We start from the raw sequence: 19124 nt of genomic DNA on the forward strand, positions 1-19124 counted from the left end.
AAACAGAGTAATCAATCAGGCTTGCTTCTTCCAGGTCTCCAAAAAGTGCAGGGCTACTTGTTTAGCCTGTACAAAATAATTCAATATTAGCTGATAGGAGAGAAGCAGCTCCACCAGAAGTCAAGTCAAGGAATGAACAATGTGGTGGTTCAGCAGCAGTGGAGCCTCATTAGCATTTAGTAGTTTTGCTGATCCCAACCAATCATACTGCATTTATTACAAAAAGTCATAGAAACATTAAACTCAGAAGACTGAATTGACTTTTTTTATTGGATTAAATTAAAGCAGCTGGTTACTTGATGTAACATAACTCCAGCTTTCAGAGAAAGGATGACATGATATGTGAAAATGCCTTCAAACCAAATAGCTGCCTCCTCAAATACACTTTTGATATCTTACCTTATCTGCTCACAGTGTTCATTTTCTAAGCATATTTTAGCTGCATTGGCTAATACATTAAAATATAATAATTCTTACTGGCTAAAAATTCACTTTCACCAAACTGATGCCAGTGCTGTAACCATAAACAGGTTCAGTATTAATCTCCAGAATACAAGCATATTATTTGATGACTGAGTGCTTCCTTGATTGTTCTTTCCATCACAAAATGAAAGCAGTCATGTACAGGCATATTATACTATCTTGAACTCTGTCGATAACTGCTGTACAGCACAGAATGTTTAACTGTCAGATAACTGGTTAATGCCATACTGTCAGATAATATGGTTAATGCCATACCACATACACACACAATCATGTAGTGTCAAAGAAATGGTCTGGATTAGAAAGGTGTAAGGCAAAAGTTCCAATTTCCTCAGTAGTACATTTGCACATGCACTGGAATGTGCTTCCTCTGGGTTCTGGTTTCGGTGTATTGTAAATGGCTTTCCAAGAGGGAAAGTTACTGCTTTATCTACAATAGCCCCAAGAAATCTTTAGCTTCATCAGAAATCTGCTATATCTAGTAATGATGACTCACAAGAACAATTTTATTCTTTGAGAGTCCTCCCTTTGTTGGTCAGAAATTAAACATTCTCATTTAGCACTAAATGAAATCTCTAAAGCCTCAAGCATACATGAAGCAAGCAAAGTAATCCTTAGAAAGCAATGCTTTTTGAAAGCAGTTTTGATCATCAGCATGATTTGCTGTTCAAAGGAACCCATTTATGCAAAGCAATGAAAATAATGTAACAGCTTCATTCAACAGTTCTGTAATAGTTGTTAACATTTTCTTGACTTAAAAACAATTTTTTTTTTTTTCTATTTGCTCCAGCAACTGTTTTTCTGGAGTTTTGGAAAAGACGGCGAGCAGTGATTGCTTATGACTGGGACTTGATAGACTGGGAAGAAGAAGAGGTTTGTATAAAAAGATGTACTCCTTAATCTTTAATACAAAAATATTTGGTTAAAGTTGTAAGTATGTTTTTCTTTTGGATTTATTTTCAATTCATTCGTTAAATCTTCATAAACTAGTAAATAAGCATTTTTCTCCTCAGATATTTCCTCTGGAGTGCAAAGAAACTTTCCCCAGGCCAAACTGTCCTCTCTTTTCACACCTTTGTAAATCTGAATTAATTTCAACATATCAGTGGCTGTCGTTGCGGGAGATCAAAGGAAAAAAAATGCATTTTGGGGAAAACAAACAAATTTTTCTTTTGAATCCAAGGAAATTCTTGACAGCCCAGGGTGTCGGGGTCACCATTAGCCGGGGTCCTTATTTCTCCATGCGGGAACAGAAACGACGCAACACCAATGTGATGATCAGGTCGTCCATCTTTTTTATTATAGTTATTGTTATATCTTCTATTCCTTTTCTGGTTACATTTATACTCTACTAAGTTCCGTACACGCACTCACCTATCTCTAATAGGCTACAGGTCATCTACACGCGCTGTTCACGCGCCTCTACAAGCATTTGCATTGGTTAATTGCAATTAGCACGTAAAGCCCAAAACTTGCCAAAACTCCCTTATCTCATACCCTGTTTTGCTCAGACTTGTGTGCTTTTGCTGACCACAGGTGTTTCTCACTTATCTGCTATCTTGTGTGTTTTTGCCAGCCTTATTTTGCTGGCCTTGTCTTCGTCCTTGCATTCTTCTGTCTGCACTAACTTTCTCCCAGTGCGGCCCAGACTCCTACACCAGGGTACCATGAATTTTGTCAGATGAGCTTTTATCCATTCTTTTAGATAGCCACTAAGAATATTGATGGAGAGAAAGCCTTGTGAGGCTTGTACCAGCTTCTGAATGTTCAGGTGCTGGTTACCTAAGTATACAGTGCTGCGGAGAGACTGAGGGAGATGAACCAACAAAAAGGACTTATTTCATCCCCTGTTGGTAGAGGAAATCCCATTAGGGAGGAAACTAAACAGCAAAAAATAGCCTTAACCTTTTTCTGTGGCGGTTACCAGAAAGGCACAGCATGCTTTTGGGACTGAGAGTTGAGATCTAAGTGGAATTAGAAGCTTTTTGATGCAGGAGAAAAGCAAGATTCAGTGGGTATGACAGAAAAAGTGCTGCTTGAGTGGGATTTGGACATACAAGTGTCCACGGAGTCTGCTTTCCTTCCTCTCCAGAGACTGTCCTGAAGCTCTTGGAGGGACTGTAAAAGGCTGCTACAGTGGTCTCAGTGCAGCTGAACTTCTATATTGCTGCCTCTGTGGAGGAATTTCTTTTTCATTAATCTTGCCAGCAGAAAAACAGACTTCTGAGCTATGGGATTTTTGTATCTATGGGACAATGTAGTTCAATGATGCCATGAAATAGTACAGTTGCTCATTTGCTGGTAGGATTTTTTTAAAATGCTAAAAGGCTAAGAAAATAATCCAAGAACATAAAATGTAATAATTTAGACAACTGGAAATTGGTTTCTTTATAGCAACAGGAACATCATTAATTGTGCACATATGCTGTCACTTCTTGGTGATACTTCAGGACTGTTGTCACATATTTAGAAAATACTCTGATGCTGATTTAACTCTCCTGAGATTAGCAGCCTGCTCTGGGCAATGCTGATGACTCACAGAGAGACCACACTAAGATAGTCCTGCCTGAGGTTCAGATATTGGTCAGGATTGACCTGCAGTGATCATGTTCCCTCATGGCTAGTTGCAAAAAAGCCACTACTTGCTTCTGACAGCTAAGGTAAAAGATGGATGTACCAAACTGCAATTTCCAAGTCAGGATTATAGCTCAGTGTCCCCAGAGTGAGAAGGAGCCTTTAACAAAATACACAAACAAGTACAATATGACTCCCTTTTTATGTTTTTTTCCCAGGAGGCCTGGTCTTGCAGGTGTTTATAGTTCAGGATGTTACATATCTGCAACTTTCACAGTTTAACCTACCTGGATTTGGGATTATGCTGATTTATAAAGCCTTCCACCTGAATCTTCTATTACCAGTTTATCTGCAAATATTGAATTTCCTGGCAAAGTTGTCCTTAAGTGATGCTTTGCTTTTTGTTTTTCTTCTTTCCGTGTAATAATACCAAGTGATTTCTGGCTGCTGTGGTAATGCTTGGAGGAGTCTTTTGCTCAAGTGTGAGCACAACAGCTCCATGTCCATTTAACCTCTTCATGCACATCCCCAAACTCCACTTACAGCCTCGCTGCTATTGCTGCCAGTGCATGTCCTCTTGCAGAGCCTGGAGGAAAGCATTCCCATGGAAGATTTGCTCTCTGCTTTCTGAGCTTTTTTGAAAGAGCATTACCATGCCTATGCAATTAAGCCTTTAGCTGGAATAAACCTTGAAAAGACAGAAAAGAGTAGAGTTGCTAGATTTTTCCTCTTCCAGTCAGAAAGCCTGAAAGAGCTTCTGGTAGTAGAAACTATCCTCAGAAATACAATGTGTTTATTTTATGATGCCTATCAAATAACATTATTTTTTATAAGAGATGCTTATATTCTACTGGCAGATTATTTCAGTCTGGCCTGCAAGATGACATATGCATGTCAGTAATTTTTAGGGGATACCTGCTCCCTGCTGATGGTCAGCTGATCTTTTATTCTCACACCAGGCTTTTTCCAATGAGCTCTGTCAACAAGATCTCAGTCAGGTGCCCTGGGGCAGTGGTGAGTGTACCTGCTCCAGAGCTATTCGTTGCACCTTCTTTCAGTTCTAGAGGGAGTTTTATAAGTCTCTGCAGCAGGCGGTAGCACTCTTTTCAGAAGCAGTGTGCCAGACGGTACCTTTCTCTCTCAAATTAGAGGTTAAAGATGCCAATAAGAACTCAACTGGCTGCTTCTCAAAGATTTATGTGACCAGTCATCACAGCGTCAGTATCTCAGCATTTGAGGCATCAGTTCCCAAGAGTGGGAGCTGATTGCCTCCCAGAGGTGTCTTCTCTGAAGATGATATAGCTGCCAGTTCCCGTACCTACTGCACAACTCAAGCATGTTCTTGCTTTAAGGTCAGCTCTATGGACCACTGCCTCCTCTTCTTGAGTATCAAATACTGCACTTTTCCACTGGTACTGGGGTTCTTTGCAGGACTTTGCCCCTGAGACAGTCACAGTTTGAAAGAAGGTGTCCCAGGTGAAAAAGCGTTGAGACTATTTCCTTGTTCTGTGGTTCAGAGTCCACTTCTTCACTTTGCCATTGCCATCCACTGCAAGCAGGATGACCTGCAGACCACGGGCTTTGAAATACACTTACTTCTGGGGGTGCTATCATTGTCCCAATGGTCAAGATTCAGATTTTCAATCTTTTACAAATCCCTTTTCTACATCTGGGCTATAGAGGACAATATATCATTGGACTAGAAAGGATAGGACTCCTGCAAGAATTCACCTTTTGAAGGACTCAGAAACCTCCTGAAATAAAAGGATATATTTCACAAAGAAATTTAGAGTAGCTCTTCTAGTACAGAAAGATCTGGCCTAAGGCAGTGCACCTTAATCCACATTTGATACTCCACAAATCAGTGTGGTTTCTCCTGTGAGTAAAGAATTTGAATGATCCATGTTTAAGAAGCAGGAACAAAGGAGAGTGGTCTGTTCTGTGTAAATTGAAAAAGACACTTCCTGTGGAGTTTGTTTGTGAAGTTGTACATGTCAGTGAGATGTCAGTGAGAATTTTGTCTCCATAAGGTGAAAATTTTACTCCTAAAGCTACTGCTTTCTAATAAAATCATTGCTAACTAAATTTCCTCTCTACATTCCATTCAGTTATCACTGGGCAAAATCAGCCAATTTCTTTTATTAGCTATTTCAAAGAAATCAATTAAAGAGTTCTAATTACCGTTTTAAGTCACAAGCTTTGATAATGAAGATTGTTATTTTTATTAACATTATCTGCCATGTCTAGCTTTTGCTTGATTTAATTTTCATTGTCAAATTGAAAAATAAGGTTTTGCTACAGAGGGAAATTTATTAATTCCTACCAACAATAGATTGAAAAAAACCCATGTTTATAAGGCTTCCTATCACTTCATTATCACTTTTCTGTTCTAAATGAAGTGACAAAGAAATGAAAGAATGAAGATGATGGGAAGGACAACTAAATTTGTTCAGATATGCAACCTTGTTAATTCCTCACCATTTTAGATTTTCACCTAAGGAAGGCATACAGCAGCCCCTGCAGTGTCCAGGTCCCCCAGCGTGGGGACATGGGCTGAATGTGTTCTGGTTCTTTCAACCCTGCATATCTAGATATTCTTTTCTTGTAAATAAGGTGCAGAGTGGGAGACATGGAGAGTAATTGAGTCTTGTCTGGGTGTGCAACAAGAAGCCAACTGTGCACAGTTCCTGGCACTCCCAGCTGAAATATGGCTTCTGTTGCTATTTACAGCATACTTTTTTCTTTTTCTTTGGTGTCACTTTATATCGTTAACCTCAGCCAGATACAGTACTGTTCACTTCCTGCCCCAAGCTGTGCTCAGCATTGTTGGGTGTCTTTAAACAGGTATGGTAAGGTTCATGCCAGGGTTTCAGTTTTGTGTGGAGAGGTATCTGTAAAAATAACATTTTTATTATCCAAATTGACTGGAAATCGTAGAAGATACCTAGATTCCTGGACAGATGGATATGATAAGGACTTCCTTATAGTGCAGATTGTAAAAGATAATCAAACCTTGGCTTAGAGAGAGCTGCAGAGAAGAAAGGGTTTCCTGTATATGACTCAGTAAGTCAGCTGGCAGAGCCCTTGCACAATCTACAGGGTGCAATTCTCAAGAGCCCTGCTTCAATGCTATTACACTCTGTTCTTTTGCATGTCCCTGGGCATACAGGAATACTACTTGCTAAATTATGGTCTGCACAGCAGCCTTCGGCCCTGATATGGCAGGAACAGCTTGAGCAAGGTAGAATAAGAGCAAGGTGTTACGCTGCCTCCACAGAAACATGTTTAGCCTTTGTATATAGTTAATGTAGGCCTGGTTCCCTCAAGCATGTAATTATTTACACAGGTGTTGCAGCTGAGCATACATGCCTCAGAATTTTTTAATACCACATTACCAGGTTGCTGCTTGAATTTGGAAATTAACTGTATTGAGAAAGTGCCTTCAAAATTTGAGAGAATGAGAATAAGACATGACTTTTTTTTACCCAGGGGAATGTTATAAAAATGATGGGTCCAAAGAGTTGTGGTGAATGGAGTTAAATCCAGTTGGTGGCTGGTCATGAGTGGTGTCCCCCAGGGCTCGGTTTTGGGGCCACTCCTGTTTAACATCTTTATTGATGATCTAGATGAGGGGATCAAGTACACCCTCAGTAAGTTTGCAGAGTTGGTGGGAGTGTGGATCTGCTCAAGGGTAGGGAGGCTCTGCAGAGAGACCTGGACAGGCTGGGGCGATGGGCTCAGGCCAACTGTAGGAGTTTCAATAAGGCCAAATTCCGGGTGCTGCACTTGGGCCACAACAACCCCCAGCAGCGCTACAGGCTTGGGGAGGAGTGGCTGGAGAGCTGCCAGTCAGAGAGGGACCTGGGGGTGTTGATTGACAGCCGGCTGAACAGGAGCCAGCAGTGTGCCCAGGTGGCCAAGAAGGCCAATGGTATCCTGGCTTGCATCAGAAATAGCATGGCCAGCAGGGACAGGGAAGTGATCTTACCCCTGTACTTGGCACTGGTGAGGCCACACCTCGATTACTGTGCTCAGTTTTGGGCCCCTCACTACAAAAAGGATATTGAATTACTCAAGCGTGTCCAGAGAAGGGCAACGAAGCTGGTGAAGGGTCTGGAGCACATGTCGTACGAGGAGCGGCTGAGGGAACTGGGGGTGTTTAGTCTGGAGAAGAGGAGGCTGAGGGGAGACCTCATCGCCCTCTACAGCTACCTGAAAGGAGGTTGCAGAGAGCTGGGGATGAGTCTCTTTAACCAAGTAACAAGCGATAACACAAGAGGTAATGTCCTCAAATTGCACCAGGGAAGGTTTAGACTAGATATTAGGAAGTATTTCTTTACAGAACATGTTGTTAGGCATTGGAATGGGCTGCCCGGGGAGGTGGTGGAGTCCCCATCCCTGGAGGTGTTTAAGAATCGGGTTGACATAGCGCTGAGGGATATGATGTAGTTGGGAACTGTCAGTGTTAGGTTAATGGTTGGACTGGATGATCTTCAAGGTCTTTTCCAACCTAGATGATTCTGTGATCCTGTGATTATGTGATGTAGAATTTTAGGATATCTTTTTTATTCACATTCTAAAGACTTGTATGAGTAGTTAACATTCACCTATTTCATTGCAGTCATTTAAGGTTCAGGTATTTACAACTTTCAGTCAGTCAAAGTTCAATTAAATGCAGGTGAAGGGTTAGAAGTGAAATTGGTAAGCTGAGTTCTTGGCTGTTACAAAGAAATGCACAGCAGAGCCCTGGTGGAAATGCTGCACAGACAGTCCATAGCTGCCTTTGTGCTCCCTTATAACCAGCTGTACCATGGGCCAGTTCTCCAGTATTCATCAGAGCATTGTAAAACTTGATCTAATGTATACAGACTGCCAGCAGCTGTGAGAGTCCATCTTCACAGCCTGGTGCTGTCTCTCATCTCTGACAGAATCTCCGCTGTCAGACTAGGGTGAGGTGGCACAGGCCACACAGCTGTTGGTGAACCTCCTGGGTGGCAGGGCAGTGGGGTAGCCCTACTGCAGCTGAAAACCGTCATACCTGAAATCAGTCTTACCTGAACTAAGGGTGAACCCTGTCTTCTGACAAGGCTGTAAACAGATGTAACCAAGTCTCTCCCCAAGAAATCCCCAGGTTTCATTTCAGAAGACTGTTTTTATGGCAAGCAGGACTTGACATTTCTGCTGCTGAAATCTGTTCCTGCTAATAATATTGTCCAAGTTAGGAAGGAATTAAGCAATATTAGATGGCATGGCTTCTTCTTCAAATGCTGAGAAATTTTTGCTGATAGTGGGAAGATAACCAATTACCTAGCAAACAGCAATTGGGTTTGAAAAGAGGAATTGTTTGGGGGTTTTTTCCTTCTTTTTGCTTTGTTGTAGAATTCCAGTATCAATAGGATAATATCAGGCTGGAAGACTCTGTGGTATCAACCTTAAAATTATTTGACTTAAGCCATATATTTTGAAAAAGCATTGTTTAGATGAGTAGCTAATTGGGGAGTTTAGTAAATACTTCCAATATTGTTTTATGGATACAGTGATTTATTCTAGTTCTCATGAAGGAGACCTGATTTCCCAGATCAGCTTTTATAGTAGCTGTGCCAGCTGCTGAACTCAAAGACGTAAATCCCCATAACTGTGATCTGATAAATGATCTGAAGTGTCCTGCAGAATCTTTCCTAGCTGTGCTGTATGTGAACATTGTCTATCTGTTCTTTAGGAGGAAATACGTCCACAGTTTGAAGCCAAGTACTCCAAGAAAGAACGAATGAACCCCATATCCGGGAAGCCAGAGCCTTATCAAGCATTTGCAGATAAATGCAGCAGACTCGTTGTTTCTGCATCTGGAATATTTTTTATGGTTTGAGAACTTTTATTTATTTACCAGTTGAAAAAACACAAAATAACATTATCTCTGCTGAAAGAGTATGGAGATATTGGATATGACTGTTTGAAAGTGAAATAATCTCTAGCATGTTTACTGCAGGCTGAAAATCTGTACATAGTAAATCACCTGAGTTTCTGTAAAGTCCTACACTAGTTTACTCTTCACTGACTCTCACAGATAGTTAAGTCCTTCCTTCAAGGCTATACACATAATGCCGCTATATGTAGCAACACACATGCTGGAATAGTGACGCTATCATGTTTAGGCACCAACTTCAGCTGACTGAATTAGTTTACTGATTTCCTTGCCTCCCCTGTGTAGACAGAGCAGACTGATGGGGAGAGATGCCATGGAAGAGGCAGTTGTTTTTTGTAAACTACAGAGAACCTAACTAAGGTACCTAGAGTGCTTAATGATGTTAATATGTCATAGTTTTTGCATGCATTGAAGAGGTAAGGAAAGAGGGTTCATATTCCTAGTGCAATTGAAATGCAGAAAAAGATGTTCCTTGTCTAAAATGAGGCATCTCTCCCCCTTCCAAAGCGCAAAACTAAATGCAACAGCAAAATCTCTCCTAACAGAGAGCTGCATGCATTTTTGCTGAAATGCCTCTAACTTCACTGAAGCTGTTATTCACATGAAAACAGCAGTGGTAGGACTGGTCTTGAAAACACAGCTGGCATCAACTCAGATCCTCATGGAATTTACTAGGGCTTTTCCAGGAATCTAGAAAATTATATGTGTATAACTTCAGGAGCTATGGAGAGCCAGGTAGGTGAGCTAGCCCAGCAAGTTTGTGTTTGAACCAGATGGGAGGGAACAGGGCAGAGGGCTTGTAAGAAACTGGTGGCTTCAAAATCATCCAAAGCAATCTTGGACAAAAAGGGCAAGGGTGTTATTGAGAAGAACATTCAATTAGCTTAGATATACTTCAATTTTGATAGATTTAAGCTGTCTATGATAACCTTGGAAGACACCCGTCTTTTGCAAATAATCATCTGTCTTCTACTGAAGAAACTCTCTCCTTATCTAATAAGGTGGCTAATGGGTAATGTGTCAGAGTTTCTATGAGTCACCCATGCTAATTCCCAACTGTTTGTCCTTTAGGTAGCTTGCTAAATGGTGACATAAATTGGTCACGATGGAAAACAGTTGTCATTTAGTGCTCAACTGTTGCATATAGAGCATCAAGTGGTTTAGCAGCCCGGCTCAGCTGCATGGCTTTCACATTATAACTGTCACATTTGCTGAAAGTCTCATCAGAGAAGAAATTACAAGGGCAATTGAAGTTGCCTTCCCTAGATAGAATATTTCCAGAACTGTAGCAAGAAACAGCTTGCTAGGGTGGCTTGCCAGGGTTGTTGTTGAGGCAGTGCTTACAAATGGAGACATTTTTCCTTTAAGTGTGAAGTCCATCAAAACACAAAATCCATCCCAAATATGACACCATCAAGCTGAGACATCAGCTTGAGACTAGCCTTTGCATACTGCAGAACATGTGTGTAAGGAAAATTTCTAATTCCAAGAGTTGGCAACACTGTTTCCCACATTAATTCTAAGGAAGAGGTACATTTTCAAGAAAATGTTTAAAACTAAAAATTATTTTAATAATGATTTTCAAAGATAATTTGCATTATGGAAAATAAAAAGAATTTCACAATAAGAAGAATATTCATATTGAAACCTTTCTCATTAATCAAAATGGATGTATTTCTCAAGTCTTTCACTTTATTGTTTTGGTTTTCAGAGTTTCAGGGAGAAGTTAACTCCTGTTCTATTGAAAGTTTTCAGGTTCTTCTCTCTGATTTTTTCTTCCTTTAGATCTGTGTGGTGATTGCTGCTGTTTTTGGCATTGTTATTTACCGTGTTGTGACTGTCAGCACTTTTGCTGCCTTTAAGTGGGCTTTAATCAGGAATAACTCTCAGGTTGCAACTACAGGGACTGCAGTGTGCATCAACTTTTGCATCATCATGCTACTGAATGTGGTAAGTAAAACTAACATATCCAGAGTTATACCAGAGCCATCAGATTGGTAGATACCTCAGTCCACAGACTACCAAATGCTTTCAGTTCCTTTTTCAGCAGAAATGGAGTGTCTTGCTAAGCCAGACATGGCATTATTGTTTATGGACATCATTCACTATTTCTGTAAAGTACAATTCCAAACCCAAAAACATTAAAAAGCACATAAAAAAGTGTGTTTGAATGTTCTAAAAAATATTTTAGGGAGACAGGTCCATACTCCTATTTTATCTTCTGCCTCTTTTTTTTCCTTTCATATGTTTTCAGGTTTCAGTCCATTTCATTAATGTTCTTCTTTTTAGTTAATGTTTTGATGTTATTTTGTAAATACATTGGCCAAGCTTAGTTCTTATTTACACTAATTGCAGCAGATCCAGCTTCAGTTTTCACAGTAGTTTACCAGTGAGGATATGCATATACAGACACAATGTCCGTATGCAGGAGAAGTCCCTTGGGCTGAAAACTTCACGAGTCATGAGCAGACATGAGCTGCCTATGATCTCTGCCAGGGTAAACCAGAGGCATGGTCTGGCTGCATTGTAGGGGGGCTGGCTGAGGTCTGGCTGAGGTCAGATTATTGTTGTGAACTGGTTTGGAACCAGACTTGGGACAAAGACAAAAATGGAATTTCTATGCGGTAACAGCCCCAATAAGACAGTATAGCATAGATTAGATGGGTAATGAGTTTCATCCTTCCATCAAGATGCAGATACTTCTGTATATTGCTGTGATAGCAGTGTGTCTTCTATTACTTGCTGTTGGCAAGAGGTGTATGGCATTTCACTATCAGGTTTTTGTCAACTGACATTATAAGAATGCATTTTAAGGGCGAGGAGGGATCAGCCTACAAACTATGCAGGTACTGGAGCCAGGGCAGAGTATCTCTACCTGCTCAGCAGCAAGTGTCTTCTGCAAAAAGCATTTTAGGCTTTGCTCCAGGGGATATGATGACTTACTTCCTAGGGGAAGTATGAGGTGTTATTTCAGGCCTGCACATTTCCAAGTGCTGGCTTGGAGACTACTTTCTTTCCTGCGCAATATGCAAGCATTTCTATAATCTAAAAATTAATTTTAACAGCCCCTTGTTTTATGTAGCAGGAAATTCCAAGAGGCTTTGCTGCAGGACTTCGCTTCTCCCCTTGGCATAGGCAAGACTGGATTGGTGACTAGGACAGTCTGTCAGGAACTATTGACTTTCCTGTGTTTTCCCTAAGGTGGGACTATAGGCTGAGAAAAGTCAGAAAGAAGTGGTGGAAGCTGTTATTTTCTCTGAATTTGTACTGAAGGCTCTTTTATTTTATGTTATTTTTTATTTATTGTTTGTTTTCTGTAGCTTTTGAGGATTTTCTTTAATCCACCTAGAGCACACAATAATCATAGAAGAAATAAAAAGAAAACTATATATATCTATGTCAGTACAACAGCCATTTCCAAGCTCTCAGTATAAGTAATTGTATATGCAGTGAAGCAGCAACAAAGAAATACTGCACAAACAAAATTATTTGGTTCTCAAAGAGTTTTACAGCTTAAAGAAATTTTAAATAATGGAAGATGGCTTGAAGGTGCCTTTTGAGAAATTTTGTTTTATTTCCTAAAATACATCAACTAAGTAGAGCACAGCAAAGATGGATTTCTTAAGCCTTATACTCATTACCACGCAATAAACACCACAGCCTTAGATCTGGATAGAGCTCATGGAAACAAAAGATCCCCAAAATATGAAACTGCAGGAGCTTTTCAAAAGAAGGACTTAAGAACATAATCCCTCACTTCCCATGATGGATTAATGTAGTTTACTGAAGGACAGTAGTGGGATTTCTTTTGCAAAAAAAAAAAATAAATAATGTTTTCCCCAGGAGCAATTCAGGTAGTTGAATCGTCTACAAACTGTGACTCAAGAAAAGTAGTAGGAGAGCAAGCAAAGATACAGTAATAAAACTAGAATGGACCAAGATGTATATAATAGTAGGGAATTCACTGCTAGGAAGCCTGGAAAACTTCCAGTGGTTCTGATAGAAGTTGACAACCTCTCTAAGCATCAGGGGAAACGTCTAGACCACAAGTAACTCTAGACTGGATGCTCTGAGAGCTAGATACATACACTGACACATCCATCATGTCAAAATGAAATGACCTTCAAGCATAACGTCTCACAGATAATCCTGAAGCCTGACCTGGGAACAATCTTTAGCTTCACCTAGGTTAATAAAACCTGTTAATTCTAATGATATCACCCATAGAAAATATGAACACAGAACCAAATATGATCCTAAACAAGGCCCCTTGGAACTAGTAGAGATAAACTGCAGTAGCAGATAATTAGATCCAAACATTGTTAACAGAATCTCTAATGCAGTCTTACTGTTCCAAGAGGAATAGCAACAAAATACGGTTTTGATACCCCCTTCTGCAGAGCAGTGTACATTTGTAAAATAGCACACTGCCTGCTGGAATCAGGATATAAACCACCCAGATATTTAGCACTTTTACAGCTGCCCTTAAGAGATACTTTTAAACCTAGACGAAACCACCTTTTCCATTACTTGAAACAAAACCGTTTACTCCAAAGGCAGCAAAAAGCTATTCTAAGCAAGAATTGGTTGTTAACATGGATGAGATAATTCAGGATGATTTCAGTTCTTAAGCAGGCAATTTGATCTGTAAATTCTACATAACTCAATTTAAGCAGGCGTTTATAAGGATAACTGCAAATGAGAAGAAACATTGCTGATATGCACTTTAGGAATAAGTAAGCACTTGAGCCTGCAGTATGCGGAGCTCTGTATCCCTGTAGGCATCAGCGAGAGTTAAGGACATTTAGGGTTTTGTGGGAACAGGCTCCAGACTCATTTAAAGCAAATGGAAATCGTTGTATTAATTTACACTAATACTGGTATTGGTGGTGATGTACTCATAGGTTTAAAACCCCTTTGCAAATACTAATTGTAAAAACCCTCCAAGCTTGTTTTTGTAAACTTTATGAAGTTAGCAGTCTTCCAGAGAGTTTGAGAGCATGGTATCTGCTAAGCGCAGAAAATATCACTTAGGATTTAGAACAATGTCACTGACTCAGAGTAAGAAATGTGTCTGGTGGTGGGAATTACTAAAGACTTTCTCTGAAGCAATCCTGTCTCACCAGTGTCTTTCATTTCAGCACCAAAAAAATCCCAAACAAAACCAAAAAGCCCCAAATACCCAACATAGCACCGCATGCTCTTACTAGGGTGAATTTTTTTGTGAGATAAATGTTTCATAAGTAACTGAAACAAAAATCCCAGTTGTGCTAATGTTCTGCTTTGTGTTTTTGGAAAAGTTATCTCACCCTTTTTCACTGTGTATGCAAAATAGGGACAGTGACAGTATTTTTTTTCTCCATATATTGTGGATGAAAAGAGCTGAGTATATGCTTTAAAAATATTACCGTTCCTTGTTTGATTATATCATTATTGTCTTATTACTATATAGTTTTATTATCATCATTATTAGAACATCAGAGAGACCATCTGGATGTCAGATTTAACATGTAAGAGCAGTTACTCTACCTAGAAAGCAGTTTCATATTTTTGAGCTGGTCACATATCTAAGAGGCTGTTTCTTCTCTGTTACAGCTGTATGAAAAGGTTGCTCTTTTCCTGACAAATTTAGGTAAGCAGTGTTAAATACAAAATTGAGTTATATTGTACTGATTGTTTGGTCCCTATACTCTGATAGTATTCAAACTGTCTGTATAAATATGAAAATTCCTGATTAATTTACAATCTATAGGAATTAATGTTTTTCTTAAGTTTATAATAAAGAAGTATATAAACTAAGCTATAGTGCCATTCAACCAGTGGTGACAGCAATCACCCACCTGCCATGCTTGGTTCTTGTTCCAACCCCTGACCTTGTAAGAACTCATAGAACTGTGACCTTGGGGGAAAAAGCATGACTTTTCAGAGAGGCTCAGCACTCACAACCCCCAGGTTTTGTGAAGACCTGGAAATGGGGGAATGACTTCTGAAAGCCAAATTTTTAGCTTGAAACTAAGATGCTTATTGACTATCAAACATACACCTTTAAGAGGGGCAGTAATTTGGAGGGAAAATAACTAGGTGACTCATCAACTCTACCAAAACTTAAAATCTAATGGTGTTCTAAGTTTCAGTAATTTTTTCAGCTCACCCATAAAGGTGATCTTGATGCTAGAGTAAGGACATGTTTTCTGAGGACAGCATGTACTGTCACTGGCGTAGCAGTAGGCTATCACTCATATATCCATGGCTCAGGCAGAGCCTCTGGAGATCCTGATCATGCTGGAAGATTGCAGTAGTTGGTGGCAATTGGCAAGGGCTCTTTAGTGTCAAGAAGCCTGAAACGAGACTCTTGCTGAAGGCCTGTTAAGCAAACCATATTATGGCATGTGTAGAAGTGGTTTGAGGAGATTATTTTCAGCTTCTGGATACCTGCATACATTGATGATGTTCAGTAAGGTATTTTCGACCAGGTGGACAGATTTTGGTGTTTACTTAGAGGAAACACACAGCTGATTTTAGCTAGTGTCAGGGTTTTTCTACATCTGGGAAGTCATAGGTGATATGTCTAAGCACATCTGTGTAAGATAGCATTTTATTCTGTTGTTTTTTATTAGACTGAGACTCCTTATTTGTATGCTGTGAATTTAAAATATTTTTGCCATCCTGTATCCATGGAAAAGATACCTGCTAGTTACAGTTGAGAAATATGACTTTCAAGTATATGATTTGCGCAGGCTATGCCCTTTTACTCCCTGTGACACCCTGGGGACAATAAGATATAGTCTAGAGACCTTGAAGCTTGATTATTTTCTGACAAGTTATCATCAAGGTAGGTCTGTTTCTTGAAACCTGTGCAGAAAGCACTTGTATGAAAACTCAGTGGATCAAGCTGTTCTGTGCTCAGACTGTTTTGTGGTTTTTACTCTGATGGATTAAGTAACTGAATGCTATGACAGATCAGAAATTAAGTATAGTGATAATGGGATTGAGAGTGTTTGGATTAGGTTAAGGGCCAATAAAGCAGGTCTTGCTGTGGGAGTCTGCTATAGACTCCCAACCAAAGCAGTGAGGTGGATGAAGCTTTCTACAAACAGTTGGGAGAAATCTCGCCGTCACTTGCCGTTGTTCTTGTGGGGGACTTTAACCTCCCGGGTATCTGCTGGGATCACAACACAGCAGAGGGGGAACAATCCAGGAGTTCCTGGAATGTGTGGAGGATAACTTCCTCACACAGCTGGTGAGTGAGCCAACCAGGGAAGGTGCCCTCCTGGACCTGCTTCTTGTGAACAGGGAAAAGCTTGTGAGGGAGGTAAAGGTTGGAGGCTGTCTAGGGTGCAGTGATCATGAGATGATTGAGTTTTTGATCCTTGGAGAAACAAAGATAGTGGTTAGTACAACTGCCACCTTAGACTTCCGGAGGGCAAACGTTGACCTGTTCAAAAGACTGATTAACAAAATCGCTTGGGAGGCTGCCTTGAAGGATATGGGAGTCCAGGAAGGCTGGACATACTTCAAGAGCGAAGTCTTAAAGGCACAGGAGCAGGCTGTTTCCACGTGCTGAAAAACAAGCAGATGGGGAAGGAGACTGGCCTGGCTAAACAGGGACCTTTGGCGGGATCTCAAGAACAAAAGGAGAATCTACGGCCTTTGGAAGAGGGGGCAGGTCTCTCATGAAGACTATAAAGATGAAGCTATGCAGGGAGAACATTAGGAGAGCCAAAGCACAGCTAGAGCTGAACTTGGCTACAGCTGTTAAGGATAACAAAAAATGTTTCTATAAATTCATTAACAACAAAAGGAGGATTAGGGAAAATTTCCCTCCTGTACTGGATGCAGGGGGAAGCATGGTAAGTAAGGATGACGAAAAGCCTGAGGTGCTCAATGCCTACTTTGCCTCAGTCTTTAGCAGTGGAACTGGCTGTTCCCTGGACACCCAGCCTCATGAGCTGGGAGATGGGGAGGGGAAGCAGAATGAGGTCAGCACAATTAAAGAGGAAGTGGTCAGAGACCTGCTACACCACTTGGATGCACACAAGTCTGTGGGACCGGATGGGTTACACCCAAGGGTGCTGAGGGAGTTGGCAGATGTGCTCGCCAAGCTGCTTTCCATGATTTACCTGAAGTCATGGCTAACTGGGGAGGTCCCATTGGACTGGAGGGTGGCAAATGTGACACCCATCTACAAGAGAGGCAGAAAGGATGATCCAGGAAACTATAGACCTGTTAGTCTGACCTTGGTGCCAGGGAAGGTCATGGAGCAGGTCATCTCGAGTGCCATTAAAAGTCATATAATGGACAACCAGGGGATCAGGCCCAGTCAGCATGGGTTTATGAAAGGCAGGTCCTGCTTGACAAACCTGATCTCCTTCTACAACAGGGTGACCAGCTTATTGGATGAGGGAAAGGCTGTGGATGTTGTCTACCTTGACTTCAGTAAGGTCTTTGACACCATTTCCCACAGCATTCTCCTGGTGAAACTGACTGCTCATGGCTTGGATGGGCACACGCTTTGCTGGGTAAAAAACTGGCTGGATGGCCGGACCCAAAGAGTTGTGGTGAATGGAGTTAAATCCTGTTGGCGGCCGGTCATGAGTGGTGTCCCCCAGGGCTCGGTTTTGGGGCCACTCCTGTTTCACATCTTTATTGATGATCTAGATGAGGGGATCGAGTGCACCCTCAGTAAGTTTGCAGACGACACCAAGTTGGGTGGGAGTGTTGATCTGCTCGAGGGTAGGGAGGCTCTGCAGAGAGACCTGGACAGGCTGGAGAGATGGGCTCAGGCCAACTGCATGAGTTTCAATAAGGCCAAATGCCGGGTGCTGCACTTGGGCCACAACAACCCCCAGCAGCGCTACAGGCTTGGGGAGGAGTGGCTGGAGAGCTGCCAGTCAGAGAGGGACCTGGGGGTGTTGATTGACAGCCAGCTGAACATGAGCCAGCAGTGTGCCCAGGTGGCCAAGAAGACCAATGGTATCCTGGCTTGTATCAGAAATAGGGTGGCCAGCAGGGACAGGGAAGTGATCTTACCCCTGTACTCGGCACTGGTGAGGCCGCACCTCGATTACTGTGTTCAGTTTTGGGCCCCTCACTACAAAAAGGACATTGAATGACTCGAGCTTGTCCAAAGAAGGACAACGAAGCTGGTGAAGGGTCTAGAGCACATGTCGTACGAGGAGCGGCTGAGGGAACTGGGGGTGTTTAGTCTGGAGAAGAGGAGGCTGAGGGGAGACCTCATCGCCCTCTACAGCTACCTGAAAGGAGGTTGCAGAGAGCTGGGGATGAGTCTCTTTAACCAAGTAACAAGCGATAACACAAGAAGTAATGTCCTCAAATTGCACCAGGGAAGGTTTAGACTAGATGTTAGTAAGCATTTCTTTCCAGAAGGGGTTGTTAGGTGTTGGAATGGGCTGCCCAGGGAGGTGGTGGAGTCCCCATCCCTGGAGGTGTTTAAGAATCGGGTTGACATAGCGCTGAGGGATATGGTGTAGTTGGGAACTGTCAATGTTAGGTTAGTGGTTGGACTGAATGATCTTCAGGGACGATTCTGTGATTTGGTTTGAATGATCTTTATCAGTGTAATAAGCTCAGAGTGGAATTGGCAGCAAAGCTACATTCAGGATGTCCTCTTCAGCCTTTACATGACCTTTTTCAGAGTTCGTGTCCGTGCTCTTCCAGAGCATTGCCATTGTCTCTGATGGACATATGAGCAAAGCTTTAGCTGCAGCAGCTCTGTTAAAGTCAAACTTGTCCTTCCCACAGACTGGCATCAAAAATCCACAATGCTTTATTTCTGTCTGCTTAGCTAAATATGTATGTACTGGCATACACAAACTTGGGTTTCCTGACAGGCATTTCCAAACCAGTAACCAGATTTATGGTCCTTTTTATGGTTTTGTTGATGCATCTGTTTGAAATTTCCTCATGAGTATGGCATCTCTAATTAAAGAGAATCTAGTTTATTGTTGTTGTTTCTGTACTTCCAGTACTTTACTGGAGGCTCCTTTGGAAGTGGTGTATGAGAGCTACCATTATGATACTCAGAATTACCATTAGTACCTCCACTTCTTCTCTGATTACTGCTGTTCACATCAATGGTTGACTAATAACAAGCTCCTGCCGACTGGAAAGTAGTTCCAGGACA

General features: G+C 41.3%; 1 protein-coding gene across 5 annotated transcripts in view; it reads left to right on the forward strand.

Annotated features, from left to right (window-relative positions):
- ANO4 (anoctamin 4) overlaps positions 1-19124 on the forward strand; it is a 220123-nt gene that overhangs the window by 177153 nt on the left and 23846 nt on the right. For all 5 annotated transcript variants that reach the window (XM_074870850.1, XM_074870851.1, XM_074870852.1 and 2 more), the window contains 4 exons: positions 1274-1356; positions 8777-8917; positions 10766-10930; positions 14576-14612. In XM_074870850.1, coding sequence (XP_074726951.1) covers positions 1274-1356; positions 8777-8917; positions 10766-10930; positions 14576-14612 — 426 coding nt within the window. The remainder of the gene's footprint in view (positions 1-1273; positions 1357-8776; positions 8918-10765; positions 10931-14575; positions 14613-19124) is intronic.

The sequence above is a fragment of the Strix uralensis genome, chromosome 5, assembly GCF_047716275.1.
Source record: "Strix uralensis isolate ZFMK-TIS-50842 chromosome 5, bStrUra1, whole genome shotgun sequence".
In the NCBI taxonomy this organism is placed as follows: domain Eukaryota; kingdom Metazoa; phylum Chordata; class Aves; order Strigiformes; family Strigidae; genus Strix; species Strix uralensis.